Raw genomic sequence first — 24,428 nt, 5'->3', positions numbered from 1 at the left:
CGTCTCATTTTCACTAGATGAAAACCAGTTTTCTTTCTGGACAACGTAAAACATCTGCACAGCTAAACTTAGGAAACTCAGGAAATTTAAACCAACTGCACTTCCTGCTGCCTAAAATACAACAGATCCTGAACAGAAGAACTGTTTATTTGCACAATGATGTTGGAGCCTGACATGGTCAGAAAGTACACCTGAAATGTCAAACTGAATAGTGATGTACATTTGTAAAGCACTGATGCTGCTGTTTCCCAGTCATCTATGCTGATTTTGGATAAAACAAGAACTTTTTACAAAATTATTCATTATTTTAGTAGAGACATAATTATTTTTCCTTTAGACTTAAGTAACTTTATCATGTGAGTTAATATATTTGTTTATTAGCGCACAACCTGATTTTAATTGCCAAAAACAAAATATATCAACATTATCTTTCTTTCTTTCTTTCTTTCTTTCTTTCTTTCTTTCTTTCTTTCTTTCTTTCTTTCTTTCTTTCTTTCTTTCTTTCTTTCTTTCTTTCTTTCTTTCTTTCTTTCTTTCTTTCTTTCTTTCTTTCTTTCTTTCTTTCTTTCTTTCTTTCTTGTCACAGGAGCTGGTGTCTATCTCCAGCCATCACTGTGTGAGAGGACAGGCCGCAAGTCCATCACAGGGACACATAGAGACAAACGAGACAAACCCATTCACGCTCTCACTCACAGCTAAGAACAATTCAGAATTACCAGTTAACCTAAAATGCATGTTTTTGATCTGTAGGAGTAAACCGGAGTACCCAGCACGGGGAGACATACAAACTGCACCCAGAAAGACCCCAGGTATTTTTAAGTAAATTAATGGAAATACGTCTCTCTAATTTTTACAAATATTTACTTCATAGTAATCTAATTATAAAAAAAAGATAAAATGCCGGCTGTTGTGTTTTACACTGTGCTATGAAACCTCAAAGAGGTTTTTTTCTGCACATTACAGAAAATTTGTTGAAAATCATAGTTTATATGTTCATTAAGGTTGTTATCAATTAAAGGCCTAGCATTCCTTGAAGAAATGTGTATCACCCGCCACTTTTTTTGTCAGAGTTTTAGAATAAAACCATCTTATGCTGAGAAATGTTATTTTAGTCAAACCTTGAAAATACCATTATGTATGATTTTATGTGATATCACCAAAAGGCATCCTCATAGTATGTGTTTTGACTGACTCTTTACAATGACACATCAAACTTTAGTTCAACAGCTGTAAAACTGACTGAATTTAAGCCATTACCTGTGGTGTCTATCTTTAATTGCACTAACTCCAAAAGTTAATCAATTGTCAATGTATGCCCCAAAATTATTTTCTCAAAGTTTAATTAAAGTCTGCCAAGTGGTTCATGTGATATTTTGCTAACAGACAGAATTGACTCCAACAATTAATGCTAAAGTTTAGGCAAAAAATCTTGCTCAATGAGTAGTACTTGGAGTATGTGTTGTCAATGACTCTCAGCTGCAACAACAACTAATCTTAGTGTATTATTTGTAAAATTAACTGATTCGTAGCCATTCTCATGTTTTCTAAGGTCAATAGGCTGTGGTGGCCATCTTGAATCAGGTTAGCTCCAAAAGATAATTAGTTGTAGATGTACACCAAATGATTATTCCCTGAAAGTTTCATTAAAATCCATCCAGTGCTGCATGAGCTATATTGTTAAAAGACAAATAAAGTTGAACCTAACTAGTTAATGGTAAATTTTTAAACAAAGATTTTATGCAATCTGTTAGCACTCAGACTTTATGCTGGGGATAAATCTCAGCTACATTAGATTTTAGGTCAATATCTGTAAAATTGTCTGAATTCTAGCCGATTTTTGTGTTTTTAAGATGTCACACCTGTCATACTTAGGCTTTCTCTCAAATTTCCCTAGACTACGCTCATCTAAAATTTATTTATTTTTATTCTCTTCCATCCAGACAGGAAGTGAAAGGTCTTTTTAACATAAAACACTGTGAGAATGTAAATTGTATATATTGAATGTGACGACCAGATGCTTCTGCTACATGCAGTGATGGGTTTGGTTTTCAGTAGAACTTAGAGTTTAAGCACAGTGACTGTTTACTTTCTCTCTGCCTGTCTTAATAAGAGTGCTCTCAGGAAGTGAGAGACACAGGTGAAGCATCATCTCACTGTACAGCAGCTGTCATGTCAGTGATAAAATCTGACAGAAAGAAGAGCCTCTGCCGGATGTCACCTGTCATCCAGACGATTCCAGGAAAACCCATTTTCTGCTTTCCTTTGGGTTTCAGATTTATTTCCCAGCTGTGTGTCAGAAACCAGCTTTCTCTCCCTTCATCTGCTTGGTTTCCTCCCATCTGTTTCCAATTGCTCAGTGACCGAAATGTCTTTAATCTCTGCTCCAACGATCCTTTGTGTGCAAAATAATCCCAACATAAGCAACTGATAACATTATATCATCTGTTTACGGGGGATGGAGATGTTTTTAGCTCTTGTCTGTGTGTGAGTGTCTAATTCATGAGTCACTGCTTGAATTGTAATGCAATATTCAACTAATCAACAACAGCCAACACAAAAGAGATTATAATTCAGTCAATTTTACAGATATTAAGCTGAGTTATTCACAACACAATACACTGAAAAGGAAATTGCTGTTATTTTCAAAGCGGCTAGAAGTCATCTTTTCTTATCATAAGATGATCTTATTCTAAAATTCTGGCATGAAAGCATTCATCATGCGACTCTTTCTTTTGAAAAATCCGATGCGAAGACCAACGCTCAGGTCAGGGCATTTGTTTTTCCATCTTTGTATTTCCAAACGGGAATGCAGAGCCATCAGATGATTCGTTAAAACAGGAAACGTCCAAGATTTGTCACATCCTTCACGATGGATAGCTAAAGAACCGACGGACTTCTGAGGAGGAGAGGATGTGCCAGATGATGTGCAGATGTGCTGCAGAGGGATTGTTGGTTTTTATGATGAGTTTGTTCAAACGACTCGTTGCCAGGCGTAGAGTTTGGCCTGTTTGCAGTTTCACTTTGAAATTTGACTGATGTGCTGACTGATTTTAGATTAAAAAATAGCAACACTTTCAGTGGCCTCTCCACTCTGATGCATCTCAAATGATCAGACTGAAGTGCATGGAGATTTGAACATGCAGTTATAGTTTTCAGGAGTCAAACAGAAACATGTTTTATGTTTCTTGAGAAGGATATTTGAACTTTATTGTGACACATAACTTAATGGATCGCTGTGGTGTCTTGCATGTACTGTAGTTCCAGTCATGGGCATGAATGTTATGATAATTTCAGGCTTTAATGATTTACATGAATTGTTCTTTTTCCAGGATGGATTGATTATACAGCATACAACTTCAGTGATTTTTAAAAACAAGAATTAGGGGCACAAGTTTGAACTTATTGTGGATTCTCTCTAAACCACATTAGGTCAGATTTATACATCCTCCCACACAAATACTTGGTTAACTGTCTCTTAGCAAGTTGCACTTTGACCACAGGCTTTTTGTATCCATCAATAAACTTCTGACATAACTCTGGCTGATATTTGACCACTCTTTTTAGCAGAATGAGCTGAAATTGGTTGGTTTCTTGGCACAGACCTGGTTCTGGTTTTGGAAGCCTAATGTTAGCAGCTTTATCCAATCAGAAGCCATTTTGGATGTGTTTGGGATCATTGTCCCGTTGGAACGCTGAACTCTGTCCAAGTTTCAACCACTGAGACACACTTTGACTCAAGACAGGACCACAAGCCACAAGTTGTAGCCGCTGTGGGTGAGTGGCCTCTAGTGGATGGCTGTAGTACAATTCTTAAGCTTTTCCCCTTCAAGTAAAGCAGGAGTGTCAAACTCCAGGCCTCAAGGCTCCACTGTCCTGGAGGTTTTAGGTTTTTCTGCTCCAACACACCTGAAACAAAAAGGGTTTAATTGCCTCCTCACCAAATCATCAAGTTCTCCAGAAACATGTCCACAAGTGATCTATTTAAACCAGGTGTTTTAAAGCAAGAACACATCTATGACAAGTTTGACACGTGTGAAATAAAAGAATGGGACATTTTCTTGACAAAAGAAGAAAAATACATTTTAGATTATTTTTTTTTTTCAACTGTTGAGTTTTGTTGGCTTGTGTAGCTCTTACCTTCCTGCTGCATGTTTAATGTGCATTTTTCCCCCTCATACGTTCAGTTATAATTGGTCATTTGAGATTTAAAGAAAAGTGGCATGTGATTGACATATAGACTGCCTGTTTGTGAGCTGGGAGGATGTGTAGGTGGGACTTTTGTATCAAAGGTACAACCACACATGACTCGGGCTCCAAAAATACAACATGGCAGAAACTCCCAAAATGAACATTTTGGCTTCATTTCTGAACAACTGTAGAAGTCTGAGATGCTTCGTCTGCCTTTATTAAAGTGGATGGTTTCAACCATCTAGCTATTGTTTTAAAGTAAATTTGAAGAAGTTGGAGGTAGTCCTCCTTTTCACCAAATTCCGTTCTTCTAAAGGGGGCAGTGTGGATCTTTTTCCAGATCTTTGCAAAGTGGTTACATTTGTACCTGAATTTACGTGCAATCATTCAAACTGTTGATCATGAAGTTGTTTAGACTTGTGTAAAATTTTTGTTTGTAGATCCTCACTGAGTTTCTTGGACCTTCTCGTTGTTCTGAGTATCCAGTGAGTGCTGTCACACCTTTTTATGCAGACAAAGAGAAATTACCAGCTGCAGTCAGTCAATCATGATCACTAACAAGAGGTTAATAAATCTCTAAAGATTTTCTAGAACCACCTGCACCACTTATTAAAATATTTTTAGGAGTGTATATTTGAGCTTTTCTGTGCAATTTTGACCAGAGAATATCCACAATAAATTCAAACTTGTGCACACAATTTTTTGTTTTAAAAAATCATTTAAGTTGTGTGTTACCTAATCTTTCTACCCCAGAGAAAGAACAGTTGAATTAAGTCATTTTTAAGCCTTAAAGTAAAATGACATTCATGCTCATTCTGAGTGAATGTAAATGTCTGACTGCAGACTTACATTCCTGCTTACATTTTCTGTCCTCTAGTACCATCATCTGGTCAAAACTATGACTTTAGATGATAAAGGAAGTTTTATCATTGTGTTTTTTATTTTTACCCAATGATAGCTACTTTTGTAAAATGCAACATCTTTTTAATAACTTTATGACAAAGAAATGGTGAAAAAGTATAGATGTTTTGGATTTGTAAGAGTTAGAGTATTGGAAAGTTTCCTCCTGAGCAATGTTCAAATAAACAGCAATTATAGCTAAGCTCTTTTAGCTTACATAAAAAAGCAACTATTTTTGCTGATTTAGCAAACTAAGGATCACAATAACTCACTTTGTAAAATGTAATGAGTTTTTTTATTGCCTGGTGCTAAAATGCAAAGGTGGGATGGTAATGGTTTTGCCAGTGTGCGTGTGAGTGTGTGTATGTGTGTGTGTGTGTGTGTGTGTGTAAAGGGGCTGTATGGACTTTGTTATACATTCAAGCATATTTTCAGAACAATTAGAACAAAATGGAACGAAGTGTAAAACCCTTAATTAAAGAAAATATTTTTGTTTGCAGGTTTACATTCATTTTTTGGATCACTTTCATCAGTCACGAGTTAAATAAATTATACCAGCCTCAATTTTCATGATATTGTTCTGCAACACTTGATATAAGCCTTTGCCCCGCATAAATAAAAAAAACTTTAGGGTAATAAAAACATTTGTTAAAAACTTTATCCAACATTATTTGGACCATTCTAGTTGAATTTACTGTATTAAACAAATCACTAAAAATACAAAATAAGTTAAAGCTTTATTAGAAAATATAAAACACATCTTACTATTTAAATTCACTTCCATTTTGGCACTTCAGGATTTCTCCTAAATTTTGTTGTCCATGTTGTCCCTCTGTGCCCATTTACGCATCATGTGTAATACTGACAATAAGGCAGGAGCAGCGGCGCAAACAGCTGGAGAGGAGCGCGCAGCTGGCAGAACAGAGGGCTGTCCGTGAGAGGCGCGGATGTGGAGTCCCGCCGCTCCTCCCTCCCCTGCACGCGCTCCTTCTTCCACTTGGTGCGCCTGTTCTGGAACCAGATCTTGACCTGGGTCTCGGACAGGCGCAGGGCCGAGGCGATGGAGTGCCGCTCCAGCACCGACAGGTAGCGGCACCTCTGGAAGCTGTGCTCCAGCACCTGCAGCTGCTCCAGCGTGAAGGCGGTGCGCAGCCGACGACCTTTAACCCCCGAACCGTGACGCTTTGGGCCGCAGCTTTCACCTGCTGCCGGATGCAGCGCCTGATCTGTCTTGAAAGGATGAGCCCCTGGAGGAGAACAATAAATCATGAGCAAAACTCCCATCCATCCATCCATCCATCCATCCATCCATCCATCCATCCATCCATCCATCCATCCATCCATCCATTTTACCCCTTATCCATTCCGGGTTGTGAGCTGTTCTGTATCTCCAGCCATCAGCAAACCACCAAAAGGATTTAGACTGTTTTTTTTTGGTGGTCTGAACTCTCACCTGTGTCTGCTGCATCCTCAGCACAGATTAGTTTCCCTGTAAATTTAGTTGGATCCAAGATATCCTCCACAGAAAACGATATTCTGTGGATTTGTGGAAGTTTGGCTGCAGCTGGCTGCATGTTTGTTTGCCGTGGAGGCAGGTAGCAGAGTGAAAGCCTGAGCCAGGTCTTGGTTTATATACATGTGCCTCTCTTTCAAATGTACATTTTCTTCGGAGAGGGGTCATTCGTCTTGCAGGAACAATTGGCCCCCCACCCACGGCCCTTTGGCCCTGAGTGATTGGGGCTTTGAACGTGTCATTTATTACCAGGCATCTGGTCAAAATGTGCCCTCTTTCTCTCCCTTCGTGTTGCCTTTTGTGAATCAGCTTGTAATTATTTGCAAATAGGACACGTGAGCACTGGTTGTGATGCTAATTTATAGACTCATCAACGGGAAAGTGTGGAGCCTTTTTCCTCCCTTCTGTCCTGGTTTCTAAAGAGCTATTTGTGCGAGCAGGTTTAATTAGGAGCCCCAGACAACTTTATTAGAGCTGTTGAATATCTGATCATCCCTAACATGTTTATAATTTTAAAGATCAAATCTTTGTAACAGATCAGAGGACAAAAACAAAAACAAAACAAAAAAAACTCTTATGTTTGAGCACCAACCACTGTGAATATCCTCTTTAAACTATATGGGGAAACTGTTTTATATTTTAGGTTTTGCACATTAAAAATGGTGCACTGTATCACATCTGGTATCATTTAAAAAATAAGAAATAAAAATTCCACAAACTATAGAAAAAGCATTTTGGACTCACTTCTTAACCTATCAGGTCAACCCAACGGGAAGTCAGCCATTCAATATTGTATACGTTTTTATACTACATACTTTGGAATACTTGTTTAATTTGTTGTGTCAGTGAACTTCAGGATCTTATTATGTTGGCTGTCTTGTCTTTAGATATTTGGAATCAAGTAATAAGTACTTTCATCTCAGAGTCTCTTGTGTATTATATATCTTTAATCCATTAAAAAAAAATTTTGAGCAAACACTCATGAAAAACAATGGGTTGAAAAAGTATTCATCATCTGGATAAGCTTGGTCCATCTAACATTTTTTTTAACATTTAACTATTTCTCCTTAAACCAGTGGAGTGTTGCTTCAGCGGTGTGCTGATGTGGATTTTCAGTCATCCAGGACATGGTACATCCAAAAAAGATTTAAAAAAACTAAAACAACTGGACTTCTTTTCTGTAGCTCAGGACGTTTCACTTCTTATCACTTCTTATTCAAGGAGCTTTCTCAATTTAAAAGAAAGCTTTGAACTGAGAAAGCTGAGAAGCGAGCTATGTGTGTTCATTTGTCTGTAGCATTAGCAAAGCATCTCGTGAGTCAGTGGATTCATTTTAGTGAAACTCCCATCTAAGCAACCTTGGCAAACACAAATATGTCAATTCCACATCCAGTTTTATAGAAATTGAGCTAAAATTTGGTGTGTTAGTAGCTGAGAGCCACCCCCAGAGTCAACTTACTTTAAAACTCCAGCATTAAAGGCAGCAGGTGATGTGCATTCCTTCAAGGAAAGCTAGGTCTTTAATATTTTATTGGTTTCATGAGTCTCCAGCAGTCTCATTAACTTGACAATTTCCTGTAATGCCCCATCTTTAAACCCACATTAGTGGTGAAAGCTTCCAAATAATCGGAGAGTGACAGAGATCCAGCATAGTAAGGGTTGATGGAGAGAGTGGTGGGTGGGAGGTGTAAATGTCCCTGAATGTAGCAGCTGCCACCGTGCTCCTATAGCCACAGATACCTACAGAGCAACCGGCATTGAAGGGGCCGCAGAGGACGGCCCTTAAGGACAATTAGCAGATGTCAGTGATAGGCTTGACCTTCTCTGACCCTGGGCTTTGTCTTCCAGGACAAGGGGTTTATGGGTAAACTCAGGGAAGGAATGGATAGAGGGAAAAAAAAGATAAGTACAGGAAGAAATGATTAACTGAGAAAATTTACAGCTGAAAACCAACTGTTCAGACAGTGATTTATTGTATGTTCTTGTTTTTACTTCATTGTTTTCACCTTTCACTGAACAATATGCTGAGGTACCCCAAAATATATATTCAAATTTGCTCTGTGTACAAAATATTTCTTCAAAGTCTGAATTACAAAAACAGTTGTCGTTTCATTTTAAACTGAAGGTATTTGGTTTTAAACTGAAAATTCAACTTGATCTAAATCTGTGTTTCTCATAAAATAGACAATCTGGGCAGATGCTACATCAACACGTAAACAAGAAGAAAAAGCAAAAGAATGTTTATAGTCTAAAAATGTTTGTACTTTTATCTATTACTTTTTCTATAAAAGACTGCTAGCCAGTTCATAAAAGCCTGTTTCATCAACCAGTAGGAAAAAGCTAAATAGCAAAAAAATGTAAAAAGTTATATTTATTTCCTAAATTGTGTATGTAAATAGTAAAGTCTTTAATGAGGTAACTGACATGCTTTTATCCTTTACACAAATACCACACTCAGGCAAAACATGCACAGAAAGTACATATTACAGTCTGGGAGAGGTGATTTGAATAATCATATAAATGTATGAATGAATCCTCGAAGGCATGCAGGTGCATTGCTTCGATGATTCATTCCTACATGCCTCGCATGTGAAGGTTTTAAACAAATACTGTAGAACTTTTTTTAACACTCAGAGTATGTGATGAGATGACTCTCAGCTTCTACCACACAACATTTTATCTCAACATCTGTGAAACTGTCTGGGTTAGAGTCATTTTTATGTTTGGTAAGGTTGATTAGCTGTGGTAGACATCTTGAATTAGATTAATCAGTTTTAGATGTAGAGCCAATAGTTTCTTTCTGGGGTACCAGAGAAGTACCCTGTTCTTACCAAGTACCTACGAAGTAAGTACCAGCTACTTACCTTGTTACATACCGGGTAAGTACCGGGCATGTACCAAGAAAGTTCCATGTCTGCACCAGGTACATGCTCAGTAGTAGCTAGGAAGTAGAAGCTATGAATGAGTGAGTGAGTGAACATTTCCAACACAGGCAAAGATTCCTGACCAATCCCAACTTCAAGATCCAACATGGCTGCCTTGTGCGCAGAAAGTAGTTACAGCTGCAGTAATAACCTTCTCATTTTCACTTCTGTCAGTTTAAATCCCTGTAAATCAATCACACACATACCTCAGAAAATATGTTGCCACTGTGCTTGAATGAACAGATTTACTGGCTTGTAAATCTAATAATATGCTGGTTACTGAGGATAACAGCTTATAAACAATTCCTACTGGTTTTCCAAGTTACAACTGGAACACGTTTATGTTGAAAGCGGCATCATTCCCAGTTACAAGTTCCTGCTTCAGAGGTAATCCGAAGGCGGCATTAGACTTGACTAGTTGAACTCGTCCATCTGAAACACGATTTGTGTCAATTTGAACTCACCACTGCAGTCACCTCTTAACTTTTTAAAGTGGGAAACGCCACATCAGTCAAAGTAAAATCATTCAAGTTTCAATCAATGGAAACTCTTTTGAGGAGATTCAAAGGTTCAGTGACTTTTGTATATATTAAATGACCTGTTCTTCCCTCACAGTCATTTCTTTGCTGGTCTGAATGTGGTCCAGTCAAAGCTGAGACTTGTAACTTCTGTATTACCTTTATAATGTCAAATGTAACTGTAACAAAAACAACTAGTGCACATTTCACTTAGTAAAAATGTATAACAAGTTGAAAAGTCAGACACTGGCTTTCTACACCTTCATCCTGACGTCACAGATGGCTCCTCTTTGGAACAGGAAAGGGGAGGAGGACACAACCATTATCTTCCTAACAGCGACTCTGGGGCGTTTACTACAACACCCAAGGAGGTCGTCAGGATCCCGGTGCTTCTTTGTGCGACGTCTGCCAGCGCACTTTTCTTTGTCTTCAGCATGTTTTTATTGGTGTCAGAAAGACCCCACAGACGTCTTATTAACTCTGAGGGGCACGGGGTGGTCTCACATAGACTAAAGCTTTTTATTGCTCTTCACTGAAGGGCAGTAAACAAAGATGATGCAGAGAAAAGATAGCTGCACGTCTGAATATAAGATGCTAGATGGTTTTGGCAAATTGGTTTAAAACTCTTAAATGAAAGGCATATGCATTCCTTTAATAAATTCTAGGCCTTTAATTTTCATCTGAACTTGGTATTGGTGTCTCAAATTGCAAATTAGTGCATTCACTGCATAAACCAGGGGTCTGCAACCTGTGGCTCTTTGGTTCCTCTGTAGTCACTTTTTTGTAGGTTTGACCAAAAGTAACATGGAAAATAATATTTTTGATACTCATATCAACAATAGAAAAGACCAGTTGGAGCAGTTTTTTTTTATCCATTCCTTTACAAATTTCGAATTGAAATGTCTGTGACAGAATGACTGTAGTAATACAAAGAGTAAAACTCATTATTCAATCATGTATGGAGTTTGTTAGGCTGTTAGTCGCCTCCAGCCACAGAGTGTGACTTTTCTGTGAAATTAATCCGAAACTTAAATTCTTTGGAAAACCCTTAAGGCAAGTTTTTGACAAAACAAAACAAAACAAAACAAAACAAAACAAAACAAAACAAAACAAAACAAAACAAAACAAAACAAAACAAAACAAAACAAAACAAAACAAAACAGAAACAAGACGTTTGCAAACATTTTATGAATTACAAATCAATAAGATAAAGAGTAATGCAAAAATAAGGCAAGTCAATTCGATAACAATGTAAATCAATCACAACTGTTTTTTGTCTTCACTTAAACTATATGCTTTATTATTTTAAAGTAAGATATTTTTTTTTCTTTTCTCAAATATAGAAAAGACTCTCCTGTATAGTTCAGTGTTTTAATTTTAACAAAGAAGGTAAAAGGATTTCTGGCGACATGAATTAGGGTTTTTTTTTGCGCTAAAATGTAAAAATACCAATAAAGATCAACAATTTAGTAAAGATTATTAGTTATTCGTACAATAGTTTTTTATATGCAAAAAAAAAATACTGAATTAAAGTTATTCTGTTCAAGCATTAGATGAAATGAGAGCAAAATAATTAATTCAAGAAAACTAAATCTAAGGATGTACCGTCAAACTAATGAGTCTGATTTTCACCAGCTCCAGAATAATTATAAAATTCTGTAATGGTGATTGGATATAACACGTAATGATGAGTTGTGTTGTGTTTATTTCAAGCTTGTTTGTGGTTCTTGAAATAAAGCACAGCTTGTGGTGCTGGAGTCACCACCTTCTCTGGCCAGAAGGGACCCTTCAGTGGGCCGGAATTGGCCCGTGAGCTGCCAGTTGATGGTTGCTGTAACACATTTTGTGGCTCTGGGTGTTTTTATTGAGTCAGCGAATGGGGCAGAAGTGGCTCTTTTAACTTCTTGGCGTATTCTAGACTACAGTCCTTGTTTCACTCAGGAACCTGAGAGGTCGCTGTTGTGTCTCGTCTTACCGGAAGCCGAAGTCTCGCGATACGTTTTTGTTGTCATTGATTTTCGAACATGGCGTCTGAAGTAGAGGCGGGCGCCGCTGTAGCAATAGAACAGGAGACAGGAGGAGGGTAAAACTGCTTTATCTTTACTATTTTGAATTGCAGCTAAAGTGTAAGATGTAACTCAGCTAATTTGTGTGAAGCTAACTGTCGTATTCGGTTTGTTTTCCTCCAAACTAGCAAACAGGCTAACTAATGATACCGACTGAACACAATGTTACCAGCAGAGCTCCCTTTGTTAATAAAAACAGCTCTGTGTGAAGTAACCTGACGAAAAAAATCATTATTTCCTGTCTTGAAACCTCTGAATATTGTAAATTAAAGTTCAAGACTTTTTACGCGTTCATACATTCCTCAAAAGCCAGTGTGAACATTATCTAATCCTAAATGCATTTAGGGCCGCTTAAATATCTGCCTTTTATCCAAGTTAAGGATTTTCTTTTTATATTTTTAAGAAGGGAAGGAAATGTTTTCGTGTTGGACAAACACCAGCATGTTATGACTTTAGCTCTCCCCTTAAATTGTGTCTGCCATCTCTTAAAATTAAGTTGTCTGCTCGTTGCTTTATTCATTAAAAGTGAACTAGATTCGTACATTTTAACATGTTTAAGTTTAAGAATAGTGTTTTTGTATGATCTATATAACCAGTGTTAGGAATGATTCTTATTGCTAATTTTTGTAGTGTAGATAATGAACATTTATAAGTGTTGCCCCAAACCTTTGCACAGTAATTCAAATGGGATTAAAGCAGTGAATAGTTTAAAACGTCAAGTGATCTGTGGTTCAAAATGTGCTTTACTTTAATTAATATTGGAATGGTTCCATGGACTTTATTATGATTTCCAATTTATTTTAATCATCTATTCTCAAACCAAGATAACTTGTTTTTATAAACTCTTTCAGTGTCGACACCATCTTTAGCTATCTGCACTTGTAAATGAACTCTTCAATGGTCTTTGGTAGCTTAGGTTGTGTTTTTATGTGGATAAACAGATGACATTGTTTTAATATTTAAATAGAAAAACACTTAACCTGAGACTCATCTGATTCTGATGCTGTGTTAAAATGTGTTCTCCCATCAAAATCTGTCTTATTTGTATAGTAAATTTTCAGCCATTGGGATGTGTTCCCCTGCTAAAATGCACAAAAAAGATATGTTCATTATGAGTTAACAAGGTAACTTTATGTTTTTGACAAATGGGTGGACTTATTTTTCTCCTGAACACAGGGAAAAATGATCTTGAGTGGTGATATTCAGCCATCAACATGTTTCGCTTGCCAAAAAGATCAAAATCTTTTCTTTTAGGATTTTCCTTAAAAAACCAATTGTTAAAACAACAGATATTAAAGGGAAAACGGATCTTGGTTGGGTGACACATCTTGTCCTAACACTTGTATTTTTATAGAGAAAATTAGGCACATTTTACACAGAAGGTTGGGAAATCTCTCAAAAATCCTGCCATATGGTGCAGATTTTGTTTGAACATAAGTGTCCGATTAGTGTATATAAGTTATATTTAAAGTAGCCTACTTAATTCATCTGGTCTCACCACTGAATTTCAGGGAATCTGCCTTTGGGGATCTACCTACCAGCATGGATACGGAGTCATCAAATGGAAAGGAGGGATTGGTAATAATATTATTATTATTTTTATTATTACTATGGTTATGTTTTCAAATAAATTTGTCAAACATTTTAAAAATGTCCTTCCTCAGTTCTCTGAGCAATTATTGGTGGAAGAAGCATTTAGATCAAATAAGTAAAAAAAAAAGTTCTTAAAGTGTGTGTATGTGTATACAGCTGCATGCAACTCTACAAGGAGTCATACTGTGGACACTTAGTCCAACTTAAAAGATTGTTGTTTTCATGTGGTCATATTGCCCACCTCTGCTAGTGCATTCATCTCTGTGCTGCAAATTTTTACAAACTTTTATTGCAAGTAGGTGCTTTTTTTGCCCCAGGAGGCTGCTGGTGAAGGCTCAGAAGTCGCTGATGCTCTCACTGGATCTGGAGATGAGGAGAGTGGGCGGCAGCTCGGGGAGGTGGAGCTACAGTGTGCCCTGTGCATGAAGTGGTTCACCGCGGACACGTTTGGCATCGATACTGCGTAGGTGTATTCAAAATGTTAAAATCATTAAGTAAATATGCAGTATAATATCGTTAACCGCCCTTCTTCTCTTTCACAGGACCTGTCTCCCCTTCATGACCAACTATGTGTTTCATTGTAACGTCTGTCATCACAGCGGGAATACGTACTTCCTCAGAAAGCAAGCAAGTAGGTGTTCTGTGTGCTGTAACTTCATCACTGTTTTATTTCTCCATATTTAGTTTCTAAAATTGTTAACTGTACTGTTTTTCTGTCAGACCTGAAGGAAATGTGCCTCACAGCCTTGGCAAACCTTACATGGCGGTCCAGAACACAAGATGAGCACCCAAAGACCATGTTCTCCAAGGACAAGGTGGGTGTGATGCTGCCTGTTTAAAATGAGTGGGTGGGGAGTGTGTGTGTGTGTGTGTGTGTGTGTGTGTTTTTGTTGTACTTAACCATGATTTGTCTTTAAGTCTAGTGTTTTTTTGCAAAGCAGTAAATTTGGACAGATGTACAATTTAAATCACATGAAGTTGTTTTCATTTGCTTGAATAATTTCCTTCTTCTTTTTGCAGGATATCATACCATTTATTGACAAGTACTGGGAGTGCCTGACAACTCGTCAGAGACCAGGAAAGCTCACCTGGCCCAACAACATAGTGAAAACCATGGTAATTTAACAAGATTTAGATTGGACATTTTGTTTTTACACAACAACCACCTGATGAGTCACTCCTATCCAGTGTGAAGGCTGAAATAGAGTTTTTTTATGGGGGTGTACAAAATTACAAGAAATCTCATCAATTAATGTAACTTATTAACATACTTATAATACATCAACATACATACAAGTTAACATACTATTATAAAGTTTTGTAACATATTGTATTGTTCATCTGATGAATTTCCTCCAGCTCAATGCATAAAAGACTAATTAGTTAAAAGAAATCTAAGACTATAAAGCAGCATTCACCTAGACTCAATGGTGCAAAAAACTACAGAGCATGAAAAAAAGCTAGGTTTAGTTATGGACTCAGACCTGAATTTTAACAGTCACATAAAGTCTATTACTAAATTAGCCTACTATCATCTTAAAACATTGCGAGAATTAGGGAATTCTTGTCTAAACAGGACTCGTAAAACTGGTGCATGCTTTTAATTTCTGTGAGTTAGATTACGGTAATGGTGTTTTACAATTTTTAATCATTCAGGCAACTGCAGCTCATCCACAAAGCTGCTGCCAGAGTCTTGACCAACGGCAGGAAAATTGAACGTATCACACCAGTCCACGTTGTTTGTAAAATAATAAGTTTTTAAATCCTGTCTATAAAGCACTGAGTGGTCTGATCTCACTTGTCAGATATGATCCAGGTCATCAGAGCCACGTTTACTCATGTTTGAACAAGGAGAGGCAGCATTTAGTTTCTATGCTTAAAAACTGTTGTTTTTTTTAATCAGAACTAAAAACATTACTGTTTGCTGCAGCCTTCCCAAAAATGTGAAAGTTTGTATTTATGAATTTATCTTTTTTATTTTTACTTTAATAGTTTTTAGTTCAAATTTGTATTTTAATGTTTAAAAATTCCTAAATTTTAATGCAGTTATTTTAATATCTTTCTTTCTAAAGTACGTCTTTTAATCTGTTTCTCTGTCTCTGTAAAGCACTGAATTGTCCTGTGTACTAATGGTGCTATACAAATAAAATTGCCATGTCAGTAGTTTTGTAATAAAAATGTGTTTATTTTTTTTAGAGCAAAGAGCGAGATGTTTTTCTTATGAAGGAACACCCAGATCCTGGCAGCAAAGATCCTGAGGAAGAGTACCCAAAATTTGGCCTTTTGGACCAGGTATTTATATCTGAGATATATACTTTACACACACTGTAGAATGTTAACGTTTGTATAGAAGCATCGTTTTTCCTCTGCAGGATCTGGGAAACATCGGGCCTTCGTATGACACTCAGAAACAAACCACTGGAACTCCCACGTCTGGAGGCCTCAATGGTGAGTGCTAAACCCAGTAAATATCCAAGCTTGAACCGAACTACTTCAAAACTAGAGTTGTGTGCTACGGCAGAAAGGGTGGGTGCTTTAGGCTGAAGTTGATCCGCTGCTGATTTGTAGTTACAGCCCTGAGTTGGTGTGTATGTATGACATTGGGATTGGCCCATGCACTGCTGTACTTTATCAAACCAGTCTGTTGTTACCCACCTAAATTTATTTTACTGGAATCTGTGTGTAAGCAGTAGCTCATAATTTCTGTTGACAGACACCCCAACAAATGTTCAGCAATATTTTTGTTTAATTTAGTGGAGTTTTATTGGATATATGTCTGATAACCTGAATGCTTCATTAGAGAACACTATACTGTGTATTTTGACTAAGAGCATGTACCACAGTATACTCCTCTTTACATGAAAACCTTTGGGAAGTGACCATTATGCAGAAAAGAGGCTCTAAAATGTGTGGCAGTGGGGTAATGTGATGAAGTGTTGTTGTTTTGTTTTGTTTTTTAATCCCTTCGCTCACCCTTTTTAACTTCAACTTTTGGCTTCTGGTCCTGTCTCTAGTCATAATATATGTCCATGGTTTAAGTAAAAAGTGTTGGTTCATAGTTTTATTTATGCTTGTCAATAGACAGCAGTAATAACTTTTATATGAAAGTATTCTGAAAACTGTAGCTGTTTTCTTTCCAAAACCTTAAGACGGTATGTGTTCATTTGCAAAGTAAAACCCGCAGAATCAAAGCTTTGCCGCTTGTTTCTACACAACCAACTACACAGATTGTTCCATTTTGGTTAAGCTTTTGAAATGTTTGGCCTCTCATACAAGTGAGCAGAACCTCAGACATAGTAAAGCTCTGTCCTGTTTGGATAGAGCGTTTTATTATGGCTCCAAGACAGTGTATCAGGTAATCAGGTAAAGGTGAGGTTTGGTGTGAAATCACCTTACATGACTTAAATTTAGAAATGTGTTGACCATAGTGATTGTGTGCATTGTTTTCCAGGTGGATCTTCTTTCTCAGGTGAATATGTGGTATTTTGGCCCCTGAAGCTTATCAGTGTGTTTTTGTGTCTTGTAACCCTCTGGATAGAAGTTGGCCCTGAGGTTTCAGTCCCACTCCAGTTTGCTTTTGCTCCTGAACTCCTCTCAAACCAAACTGATTCTGAAGAAGCATCTTGTGGGCAACTTCATCCATGTGCAGTTGTAATTTCCTTGTCTGCTCTTTGCATCTCTTTGGTGCTCCCTCCCTCCTTCACCGAAAAGCTTCCCCTCCCACCCCACCCCCGTTGGTGAACATACCTTTCACATCTCTGGCTGACTGCTAACAGGGTCTGAAATCCCACAGAATCTCCCGACCGAAATGACAGTCTGCCCTTCAACGTGAAGCGTACATGAGAGCAGAATGCCATTTTTGATTAGCTGTTGGCTTTTCACCCAATGCTAATAAGCCTAATCCTCTTCGCTTTTTTTTTTTGATCACGGTTTTTGTTTTGAACAAAACATAAAAAATGCATTTTGATTAAAGTAGGGTCCAAATGAACATTTTTAATATTTGTCAAATCTGTAATCTATGAAGGTGCATGGAAAAAAATATATATTGCAGTCTGATTTTTTTTAATGCAAATATGTTATAATTACCAGGAAACTCAGTGAAATCACTTGAACCTGCTGTTGGGCTAACTAAATAATACACAAATGATATTAGATTTACTTTTTGAAGTAAATCATCATTCTTAGCAATAAAATATTTGGTTCAATTAATAATCAGTTTGTGGCCTTCAAGAATTCACACAGTCTCTGGTGCTTTTCTTTCTTAATTCTCTTTAAAATATCTAATAATTGATACTTTGTCAAAAATAAAAACAAACCCTACTAAAGTTCATTTAATGGAAATCTAACCAGTAAACTTTTATATTTGAATCTGAGATGTTGGCCATATAGGCTGAACGAAATGAGTGTCACACTGAAGAGGTCAAATAGGAGGCTGATGGTGTTTGGAAAATGCTGCGCTAACTAATTCTTGCCTTTTGTGCTTGCTGCCCCCCCCCCCCCCNATGTTGACCCAATAACCTGCTTTTACTCTGCGTGTGTGTGTAATCAGTGGCAGGCTACAGTGGCGTCATTAATTTATAAGACATAAAAAGTTAGTTTGTGTCAAGCATTGCCTTGCAAAAGTGTTGTTGCGTTACAACCTGTATTTTATAGACATGCTTTGAGGATGTTTGTACTCTACCTACACAGAACAGGTAAACTGGTAAATAAAAATAGGGAAAAGCATTTACTAGAGAAAACTATAAAATGTTGACTTTCTCTTGTTCTTTTTGGCCAGGTCTCTTTTTCAAGAGAGACCTGGCCAAGAATGGCAGCAGCACACAAACGTTACAAAACATAAAAACCACAGTTATCACAACACAGTTAAAGTACATCGTCCTAAATAAGACAGCATCATGCTGCGGGAAATGCATTATTTTAAAGAAAGACTTTAATGATGGTGTTCAAAATGAACGGTGTAGCAGTTTGTCGTTTAAACAAAGAAGACAAATATTTGTCTTGTAAACTTCCCTACAGACTCTTTACAGGCCTGATGAGTTTAAATTTACTGCTTTTATGGGTGCACTCTTGTTGCTTCAAATAACTAAAGAATACCACAGACATGGGGAGCCTTTACAGTTCACTGTGATGAATGTAAAACAAAAACATTTTAATGATACACAAAATCAAAACAAAAAAAAGTCAGATAAAAGCGTAAGTGAGGGTTTACTAGAGGGCCGTGTAGCTGCTTAAAATCTAGTTCACCTGTCAGGTGTGTGTGTGTGTGTGTGTGAGGGCATTGCTTTTGCCACTGACTGCTTATGTATTCGTTAGTGTTTGTTTGGTTTCAGTTTTTTACTCTGTCTTGTCCTTTTACAGGTGCTCTGGCCCCTGGCCCAGGAAAAGGAAGAGGAGCCAAACGTAAGCAGCAGCAGCAACAGGAGGGTACAGCTGCAGGAGCAACAAAGAGAACCAGGAGGTAAGAGATGTATCGGAATGGCTTAATGCATCATCAGCTGCTGGATTAGGATCAAAACATTAGTGACTGATCATGACTAGGGTCGCTGAAGACACCTCAGTTCTCTCCTTTTGTGCTTTTATCTCAGCCACAATAGTCACATTTAATGTAACACAAGGCTAATTAGCAAATTAATACCAAATTACAGATGCACATTATCAAAGCTATTTCTAAATTTCTGCATCTACATTATTAGGCTGCCTAAAAAAACCTGCTGCCATTCACTTATATCACTGAGTCATTCAGAAGTGCTGCAGACAAAGGAGAATTATGTGGCATAAACCTGCGTTAAATGTAAATATGGAAGAGTTTCCATTTAGTATTATAAAATAGATTATTAGTTCAGGTTTTTATTTTAGACAATTTAAATGTCACACTTTTACTTATGTAGTTTAGTGAAGTAAGTTTAATAAAGATTAAAAATATATATATATTGTGCATATAATTGTCTTTTAAAATATTGATTATGAAAATTAAAAACATAGTTTGCATCTTTGCAGTAAGAAACTTGTTTCTTCAAATCTACATTTTCAGTTACTTTTTTCCCAGTAAGTAACCCCGTATTTACTAAATGCTAAAGAAATTACACACCTTTTGTTCTGTTTTTTTTAACCATGTTGATAAATAAGATTACAATTTAAAAAAACAGCATTATAGAGCTACTTACTGTATTTTCCTCATTCACTACAGGGTGCTCTGGATTATAAGACACACTGTCAATGAATGGTCCATTTTTGAACTTTTGTCATATATAAGGCGTACCGGATATGGCGCATCATCACGCACCTCTCAATTTTTGTAACTTTGCGGACCGCACGCGCCGCGCTACATCCAAAATAGAAGATTTCACTGCCCTAGTGTAGCTGGTTCACCTGTATCAGCATTTATATGATCCCTCTATGAGAGATCATAAAGATAATCACACGGTTCAAAACTCACGGAAGGATACTGCACCAACGTAAGCGTCAAGTATAAACGCCTCCAGCGCTCGCTCAGGTCCACTCACCGTGCGCAGAGCCCTGCGCGACTCTAACTGAGCCTTAATGCTGCGAGCGGTGCGGCTTTGTAGTTTACCAAAGTTGTACTAAAACATCACGACTTCTTACATATATAAGGCGGTCTGGATTATAAGGCGCACCGTCGTTTTTTGAGAAAATTGAAGGCTTTTAAGAGTGCCTTATAGTCTGGAAAAAACAGTATATAAAGTGAAAAAAGTGAAAGAAAGTCCACCCTCTTTCAGATCTAGTTTTATATATCAGGACTTATTAAACTGATCTGGTCTTGATCAAGTTTTAAAATTGTTCAAATCTAACCTCAAGTGTTCTCCGTGTTTGGGGAAAAACACACAAAGCATATGAGGACAAACAGTGGAACAGAACGACTGAAAAAGAAAAGAATCAAGTCTGGACCCCTTGTATCCACATACATTTGGCAGTCTGAACAGCAGTCTGTCCTCATCCTCAGTGTAGGACCTCCCACCAAGCTTTTAATTTAAGCTTTCACACACAGACTCCATGCTAACACCAGGTAATTTGAACTAACATCTCTTTCCTCATCATGGCAGTGATCCTCTGTTCTCGGCCCAGCGGCTGCCTCCCCACGGTTACCCTCTGGAGCACCCGTTCAATAAAGACGGGTATCGTTACATCCTGGCAGAACCAGATCCTCACGCTCCAGACCCAGAGAAACTGGAGCTGGATTGTTGGGCCGGCAAACCCATTCCTGGTGATCTGTACAGGGCCTGCCTGTATGAGAGGGTGCTGCTGGCCTTACATGACAGAGGTACTTCAAAGTCAAGTTGTCACTTTAAAAAGTTGTGATGTTTCTTTGCAGTACAGATAGCCTTGAATTGCATGTTTATTTTTTTTTTATCTTGATTCGTGCGTTACACAATGTGATCCAGCGCCTCAGTTGAAGATCTCAGACGACCGACTGACAGTGACGGGAGAGAAGGGTTACTCGATGGTCCGAGCCTCTCACGGTGTGCGGAAAGGTTCCTGGTACTTTGAGGTTTCAGTGGATGACATGCCTCTAGAGACTGCAGCCAGGCTCGGCTGGTCTCAGCCACTCGGTCAGTGGTGCTTTACATTCACACAGACCCCTGAGGCATGCTGGTGATACTGTACATGTTATACACTACCAGTTAGTAGTTAGCCTTTTAGGTACTTTTAGTTAGCCTTCTTGTGTATGTTATTGTTCAGAGTTTTAATCTCTGTGTTGTCATGATGTTATTTTTATGATTTTTTTTGTTGTGTTTTTTTTTTATGTAAAGCACTTTGACCTGCCTTGTTGCTGAAAAGTGTTAAATAAATAAATTTGACTTTTCTTGACTAGAAGGGAGTTAACTCATCTTTCCATGGTTATATTTCAGGTAACCTACAGGCGCCTCTGGGCTACGACAAGTTTAGCTACTCATGGCGCAGCAAGAAGGGCACCCGCTTTCACCAGTCGATAGGCAAACATTACTCCTCGGGCTACGGCCAGGGGGACACGCTGGGTTTCTTCATAGAGCTGCCTGACGGCACAGAGACAGCCAAGGCCCTGCCGGACACATACAAGGACAAGGTGAATGCAGTGAGAACCCACTCTGCTGAACTAACTAAACAAAACTTTATACTGGCTACTTTTCTTGTAAATCTGGAGGAACGCCACAGATATTAGAGATCTTAAACAGAAGCAAGAGATATTCTGAGTCAACTTTACTGTCTGAATATTCAGCAGCCGGGTACAGGTAGGCTGTGTGATACCCTCTTTTTAGAATAAAATCCAATTGTTGTTTTTTACCTTATCTGGGTTTTTTTTGCATCCATATGCTATTGTTTACAAAAAAAATCTTTTGATTATGTGGCAGTTTTATGTTTTTAAAAATTATAGTTTTCTGGAGCCAAGAACAGCTTTGCATCAGAGAGACAAGTGGAGGACTTTAGTTTTGTCTTAATGAAGTTTGCACTCTTTAAATAATTCACTTCAGATATTACATTCATTATATTTTTAGTTTATGAATACACCAGAAAAAGGTTTGTTCTGCTGCTTCTGTTTTGTAAGGAATGTCTCTAAATCATTTAGTTTTCCTCCCAGATTGGCGCCAATCATTGTGTTCAACTTGTACAGCTTAACTTGGGCTAAATTAGTGTTTTCTTTCATTGTTCTTTAACAGTAGAGTCGTTTATCTGCCTTAGCTGTGTGTTTTATTTGATCGGTCACTTTTGGTTTTCTTGAATCTCTTTCAGGCACTGATTAAGTTCAAGAGCTACCTGTACTTTGAGGAGAAAGACTACGTGGACAAAGCAGAGAAAAGCCTGAAGCCAATAAGCGTCAGCAGGGTCAGAATGCTTTTTCAAGCCAAATACAGTTCTAGTAAAGCTCTTGCTGCTGCTTGCTGCTGTGAACTCAAGAATCCTGTTTTCTAGATGGTGTTTTATAAAAACGGAGTGAACCAAGGTGTTGCGTTTGAAAACCTGTTTGAAGGCATCTACTTTCCTGCGATCTCCCTGTACAAGAGCTGCACGGTCAGCGCACACACCGACAGAGATAATTTTCAGCTTTTTGTTTTATTATGCTGATAAAATTGAATCTGTTCTCTCTTCAGGTTTCTGTCAATTTTGGACCACTATTTAAATACCCACCGAAGGACATTAAGTACCAGCCGGTGAGAGCTGCTCTCCTTCAGATCGACCTTACAAGCCGTGCACCGCTTGAGCAGTCAGCTTTCAATGCTTTTCTTTGTTCCCTCACAGATGAGCGACATGGGGTGGGGAGCAGTGATCGAGCATACGCTGGCTGACATGTTGTACCACGTGGAGACGGAGGTGGACGGACGGCGCAGCCCTCCGTGGGAAGGATGAAAACAGGCTGAATCCAGTACCTACACATCCACAGTCAAACCATTGTTCCACCTTCAAGCAATAAACTTTAATCAGTGCCGCTGTGTAGTGTAGGCGAAAGAAACAGCATTTCAGCTTTTGTGATATTAAGTGTTGGACAAACAGGAAGTTAAGACCTCACTAAAAATGATTACGCCATGCTAGTAACGGTTGGCTGTGTACCAAGATTGTTTTGAGCGCCAAAAAAACCCAACAACAACCATTCCTCACTGAACTTCGACAGCTAAATGAACTGATCTTTGGTGCTCCGGCTTTAAATGTGCTGACTTCAGTGACATCAGTTCAACACACATTTAAGGCGCCATGTTACACACCGGATGTCTTGTGTATATTCCAGCCAAACAAACGCATTTCGTCATTGTACACCGTCGTTCTCTCTGCAAGAGTGAAGTCTTTAGTGTTTTCTGTCTTTTTGATAATTTTATTTGTTTAACAACGTGTGCTAGTTACTGTTTTATACGCTGGGTTAAATAATAAATGTTAAACAGACAAAGTTAAACGGGCTCGTGTGGAATGAATTCAGACAAACGCTGTTCAAATGAAATCTACCTTAAGCGTAATCTTTTACAGCAGTTTTTGCTTAAAAATCTAAAATATTGAAAATGATCGTCTGAAGTGCAGGGCGATTTCTCCATGTTTTGTTTGACAAAATAACAAACAGAGAATTAGACAATCACACAATCCTTACAAGCATACTCCAATGAGACCTAAGAGACATTCAGAGATAACTTTCAGTTCTGCTGCACTTCTGAATAAGAACGGAATAAGTATAAGCACTCATGTTTATTGTTTTAGGTATTATTTCACATAAAGTATTACCCACAACTTGTACCTGTTAGCAAAGATAGTGATTCCTCTGCTCAGTTTGTGTCAATTTTATCATCTAAACCAGTTTTGTTTATAAAAGTGTGGCATTTATATATTTTCAACAGTCAACAGAAACATATCCATATGTAGGAAAGGACACAAAGGATGGCCACAAGTTGTTTTATGCTGGTGTTAGTTGTGTGTTTTTAGTTGGGCATTGTGTGTAACCAGAAATGCAGTCCTGTATGTTGAGGACTGGTTGTTTGGTTGGTCGTGGTTAAGAGGAAGGTTGGGAAAACAGGATGCGCCCAAATTTGCTAAAAACTTATAAATATACGTACTGTGGTTAAGATTATTTATATCTGTATTTTATGTTTTGATCCTAAAACAAAAAAAAAATCACAGAATACAGGGTTACTGAAACAAAAAGAACCAAATCTAAGTATTGATTTACAGTTTAGATAGAATTTGAGGAGTAAATGAGATAAATCTGTAGTTAAAATACAGCACAGTACCCCAAATGAGTCATTTTTCTAAC

At 37.8% G+C, this 24,428-nt stretch overlaps 2 protein-coding genes across 3 annotated transcripts; one reads left to right on the top strand and one right to left on the bottom strand.

Moving 5' to 3' along the window:
- Nucleotides 1-5,937: 5,937 nt before the first annotated feature.
- Nucleotides 5,938-6,662, bottom strand: pnx (posterior neuron-specific homeobox). The gene is made up of 2 exons (XM_037979522.1): nucleotides 6,542-6,662; nucleotides 5,938-6,335 (listed from the first exon to the last, which is right to left on the bottom strand). The coding sequence occupies exons 1-2, from the start codon at nucleotides 6,660-6,662 to the stop codon at nucleotides 5,938-5,940; spliced, it is 519 nt and encodes a 172-aa protein (XP_037835450.1).
- Nucleotides 6,663-12,035: 5,373 nt separating this feature from the next.
- On the top strand, nucleotides 12,036-23,582 carry ash2l (ash2 like, histone lysine methyltransferase complex subunit). 2 transcript variants are annotated; one of them, XM_017432231.3, is made up of 17 exons: nucleotides 12,036-12,126; nucleotides 13,621-13,687; nucleotides 14,020-14,165; nucleotides 14,245-14,333; nucleotides 14,423-14,517; nucleotides 14,723-14,818; nucleotides 15,899-15,994; nucleotides 16,075-16,150; nucleotides 17,154-17,171; nucleotides 19,061-19,160; nucleotides 20,764-20,981; nucleotides 21,103-21,270; nucleotides 21,571-21,764; nucleotides 22,430-22,522; nucleotides 22,610-22,708; nucleotides 22,789-22,848; nucleotides 22,937-23,582. In XM_017432231.3, exons 1-17 carry the CDS (start codon nucleotides 12,068-12,070, stop codon nucleotides 23,042-23,044), a joined length of 1,782 nt encoding a protein of 593 aa, XP_017287720.2. In that variant the 5' UTR covers nucleotides 12,036-12,067; the 3' UTR covers nucleotides 23,045-23,582. The 2 variants fall into 2 exon arrangements, with proteins under 2 accessions (XP_017287720.2, XP_017287721.2); XM_017432232.3 differs by lacking the exon at nucleotides 17,154-17,171.
- The last annotated feature ends 846 nt before the right edge of the window (nucleotides 23,583-24,428 follow it).

This window comes from Kryptolebias marmoratus, linkage group LG14, assembly GCF_001649575.2.
Source record: "Kryptolebias marmoratus isolate JLee-2015 linkage group LG14, ASM164957v2, whole genome shotgun sequence".
Classification (NCBI taxonomy): domain Eukaryota; kingdom Metazoa; phylum Chordata; class Actinopteri; order Cyprinodontiformes; family Rivulidae; genus Kryptolebias; species Kryptolebias marmoratus.
This window is presented reverse-complemented; position numbering and strand designations above follow the sequence as displayed.

Coding starts and splice junctions, on each gene's coding strand:
- ash2l (XM_017432231.3), top strand. CDS start 12,068: ATGGCGTCTGAAGTAGAGGCGGGCGCCGCTGTAGCAATAGAACAGGAG. Junction 13,688..14,019: donor CAAATGGAAAGGAGGGATTG/GTAATAATATTA, acceptor TTTTTGCCCCAG/GAGGCTGCTGGTGAAGGCTC. Junction 19,161..20,763: donor GCAACAAAGAGAACCAGGAG/GTAAGAGATGTA, acceptor TCATCATGGCAG/TGATCCTCTGTTCTCGGCCC.
- pnx (XM_037979522.1), bottom strand. CDS start 6,662: ATGCAGCCAGCTGCAGCCAAACTTCCACAAATCCACAGAATATCGTTT. Junction 6,336..6,541: donor TGAGGATGCAGCAGACACAG/GTGAGAGTTCAG, acceptor GTTCTCCTCCAG/GGGCTCATCCTTTCAAGACA.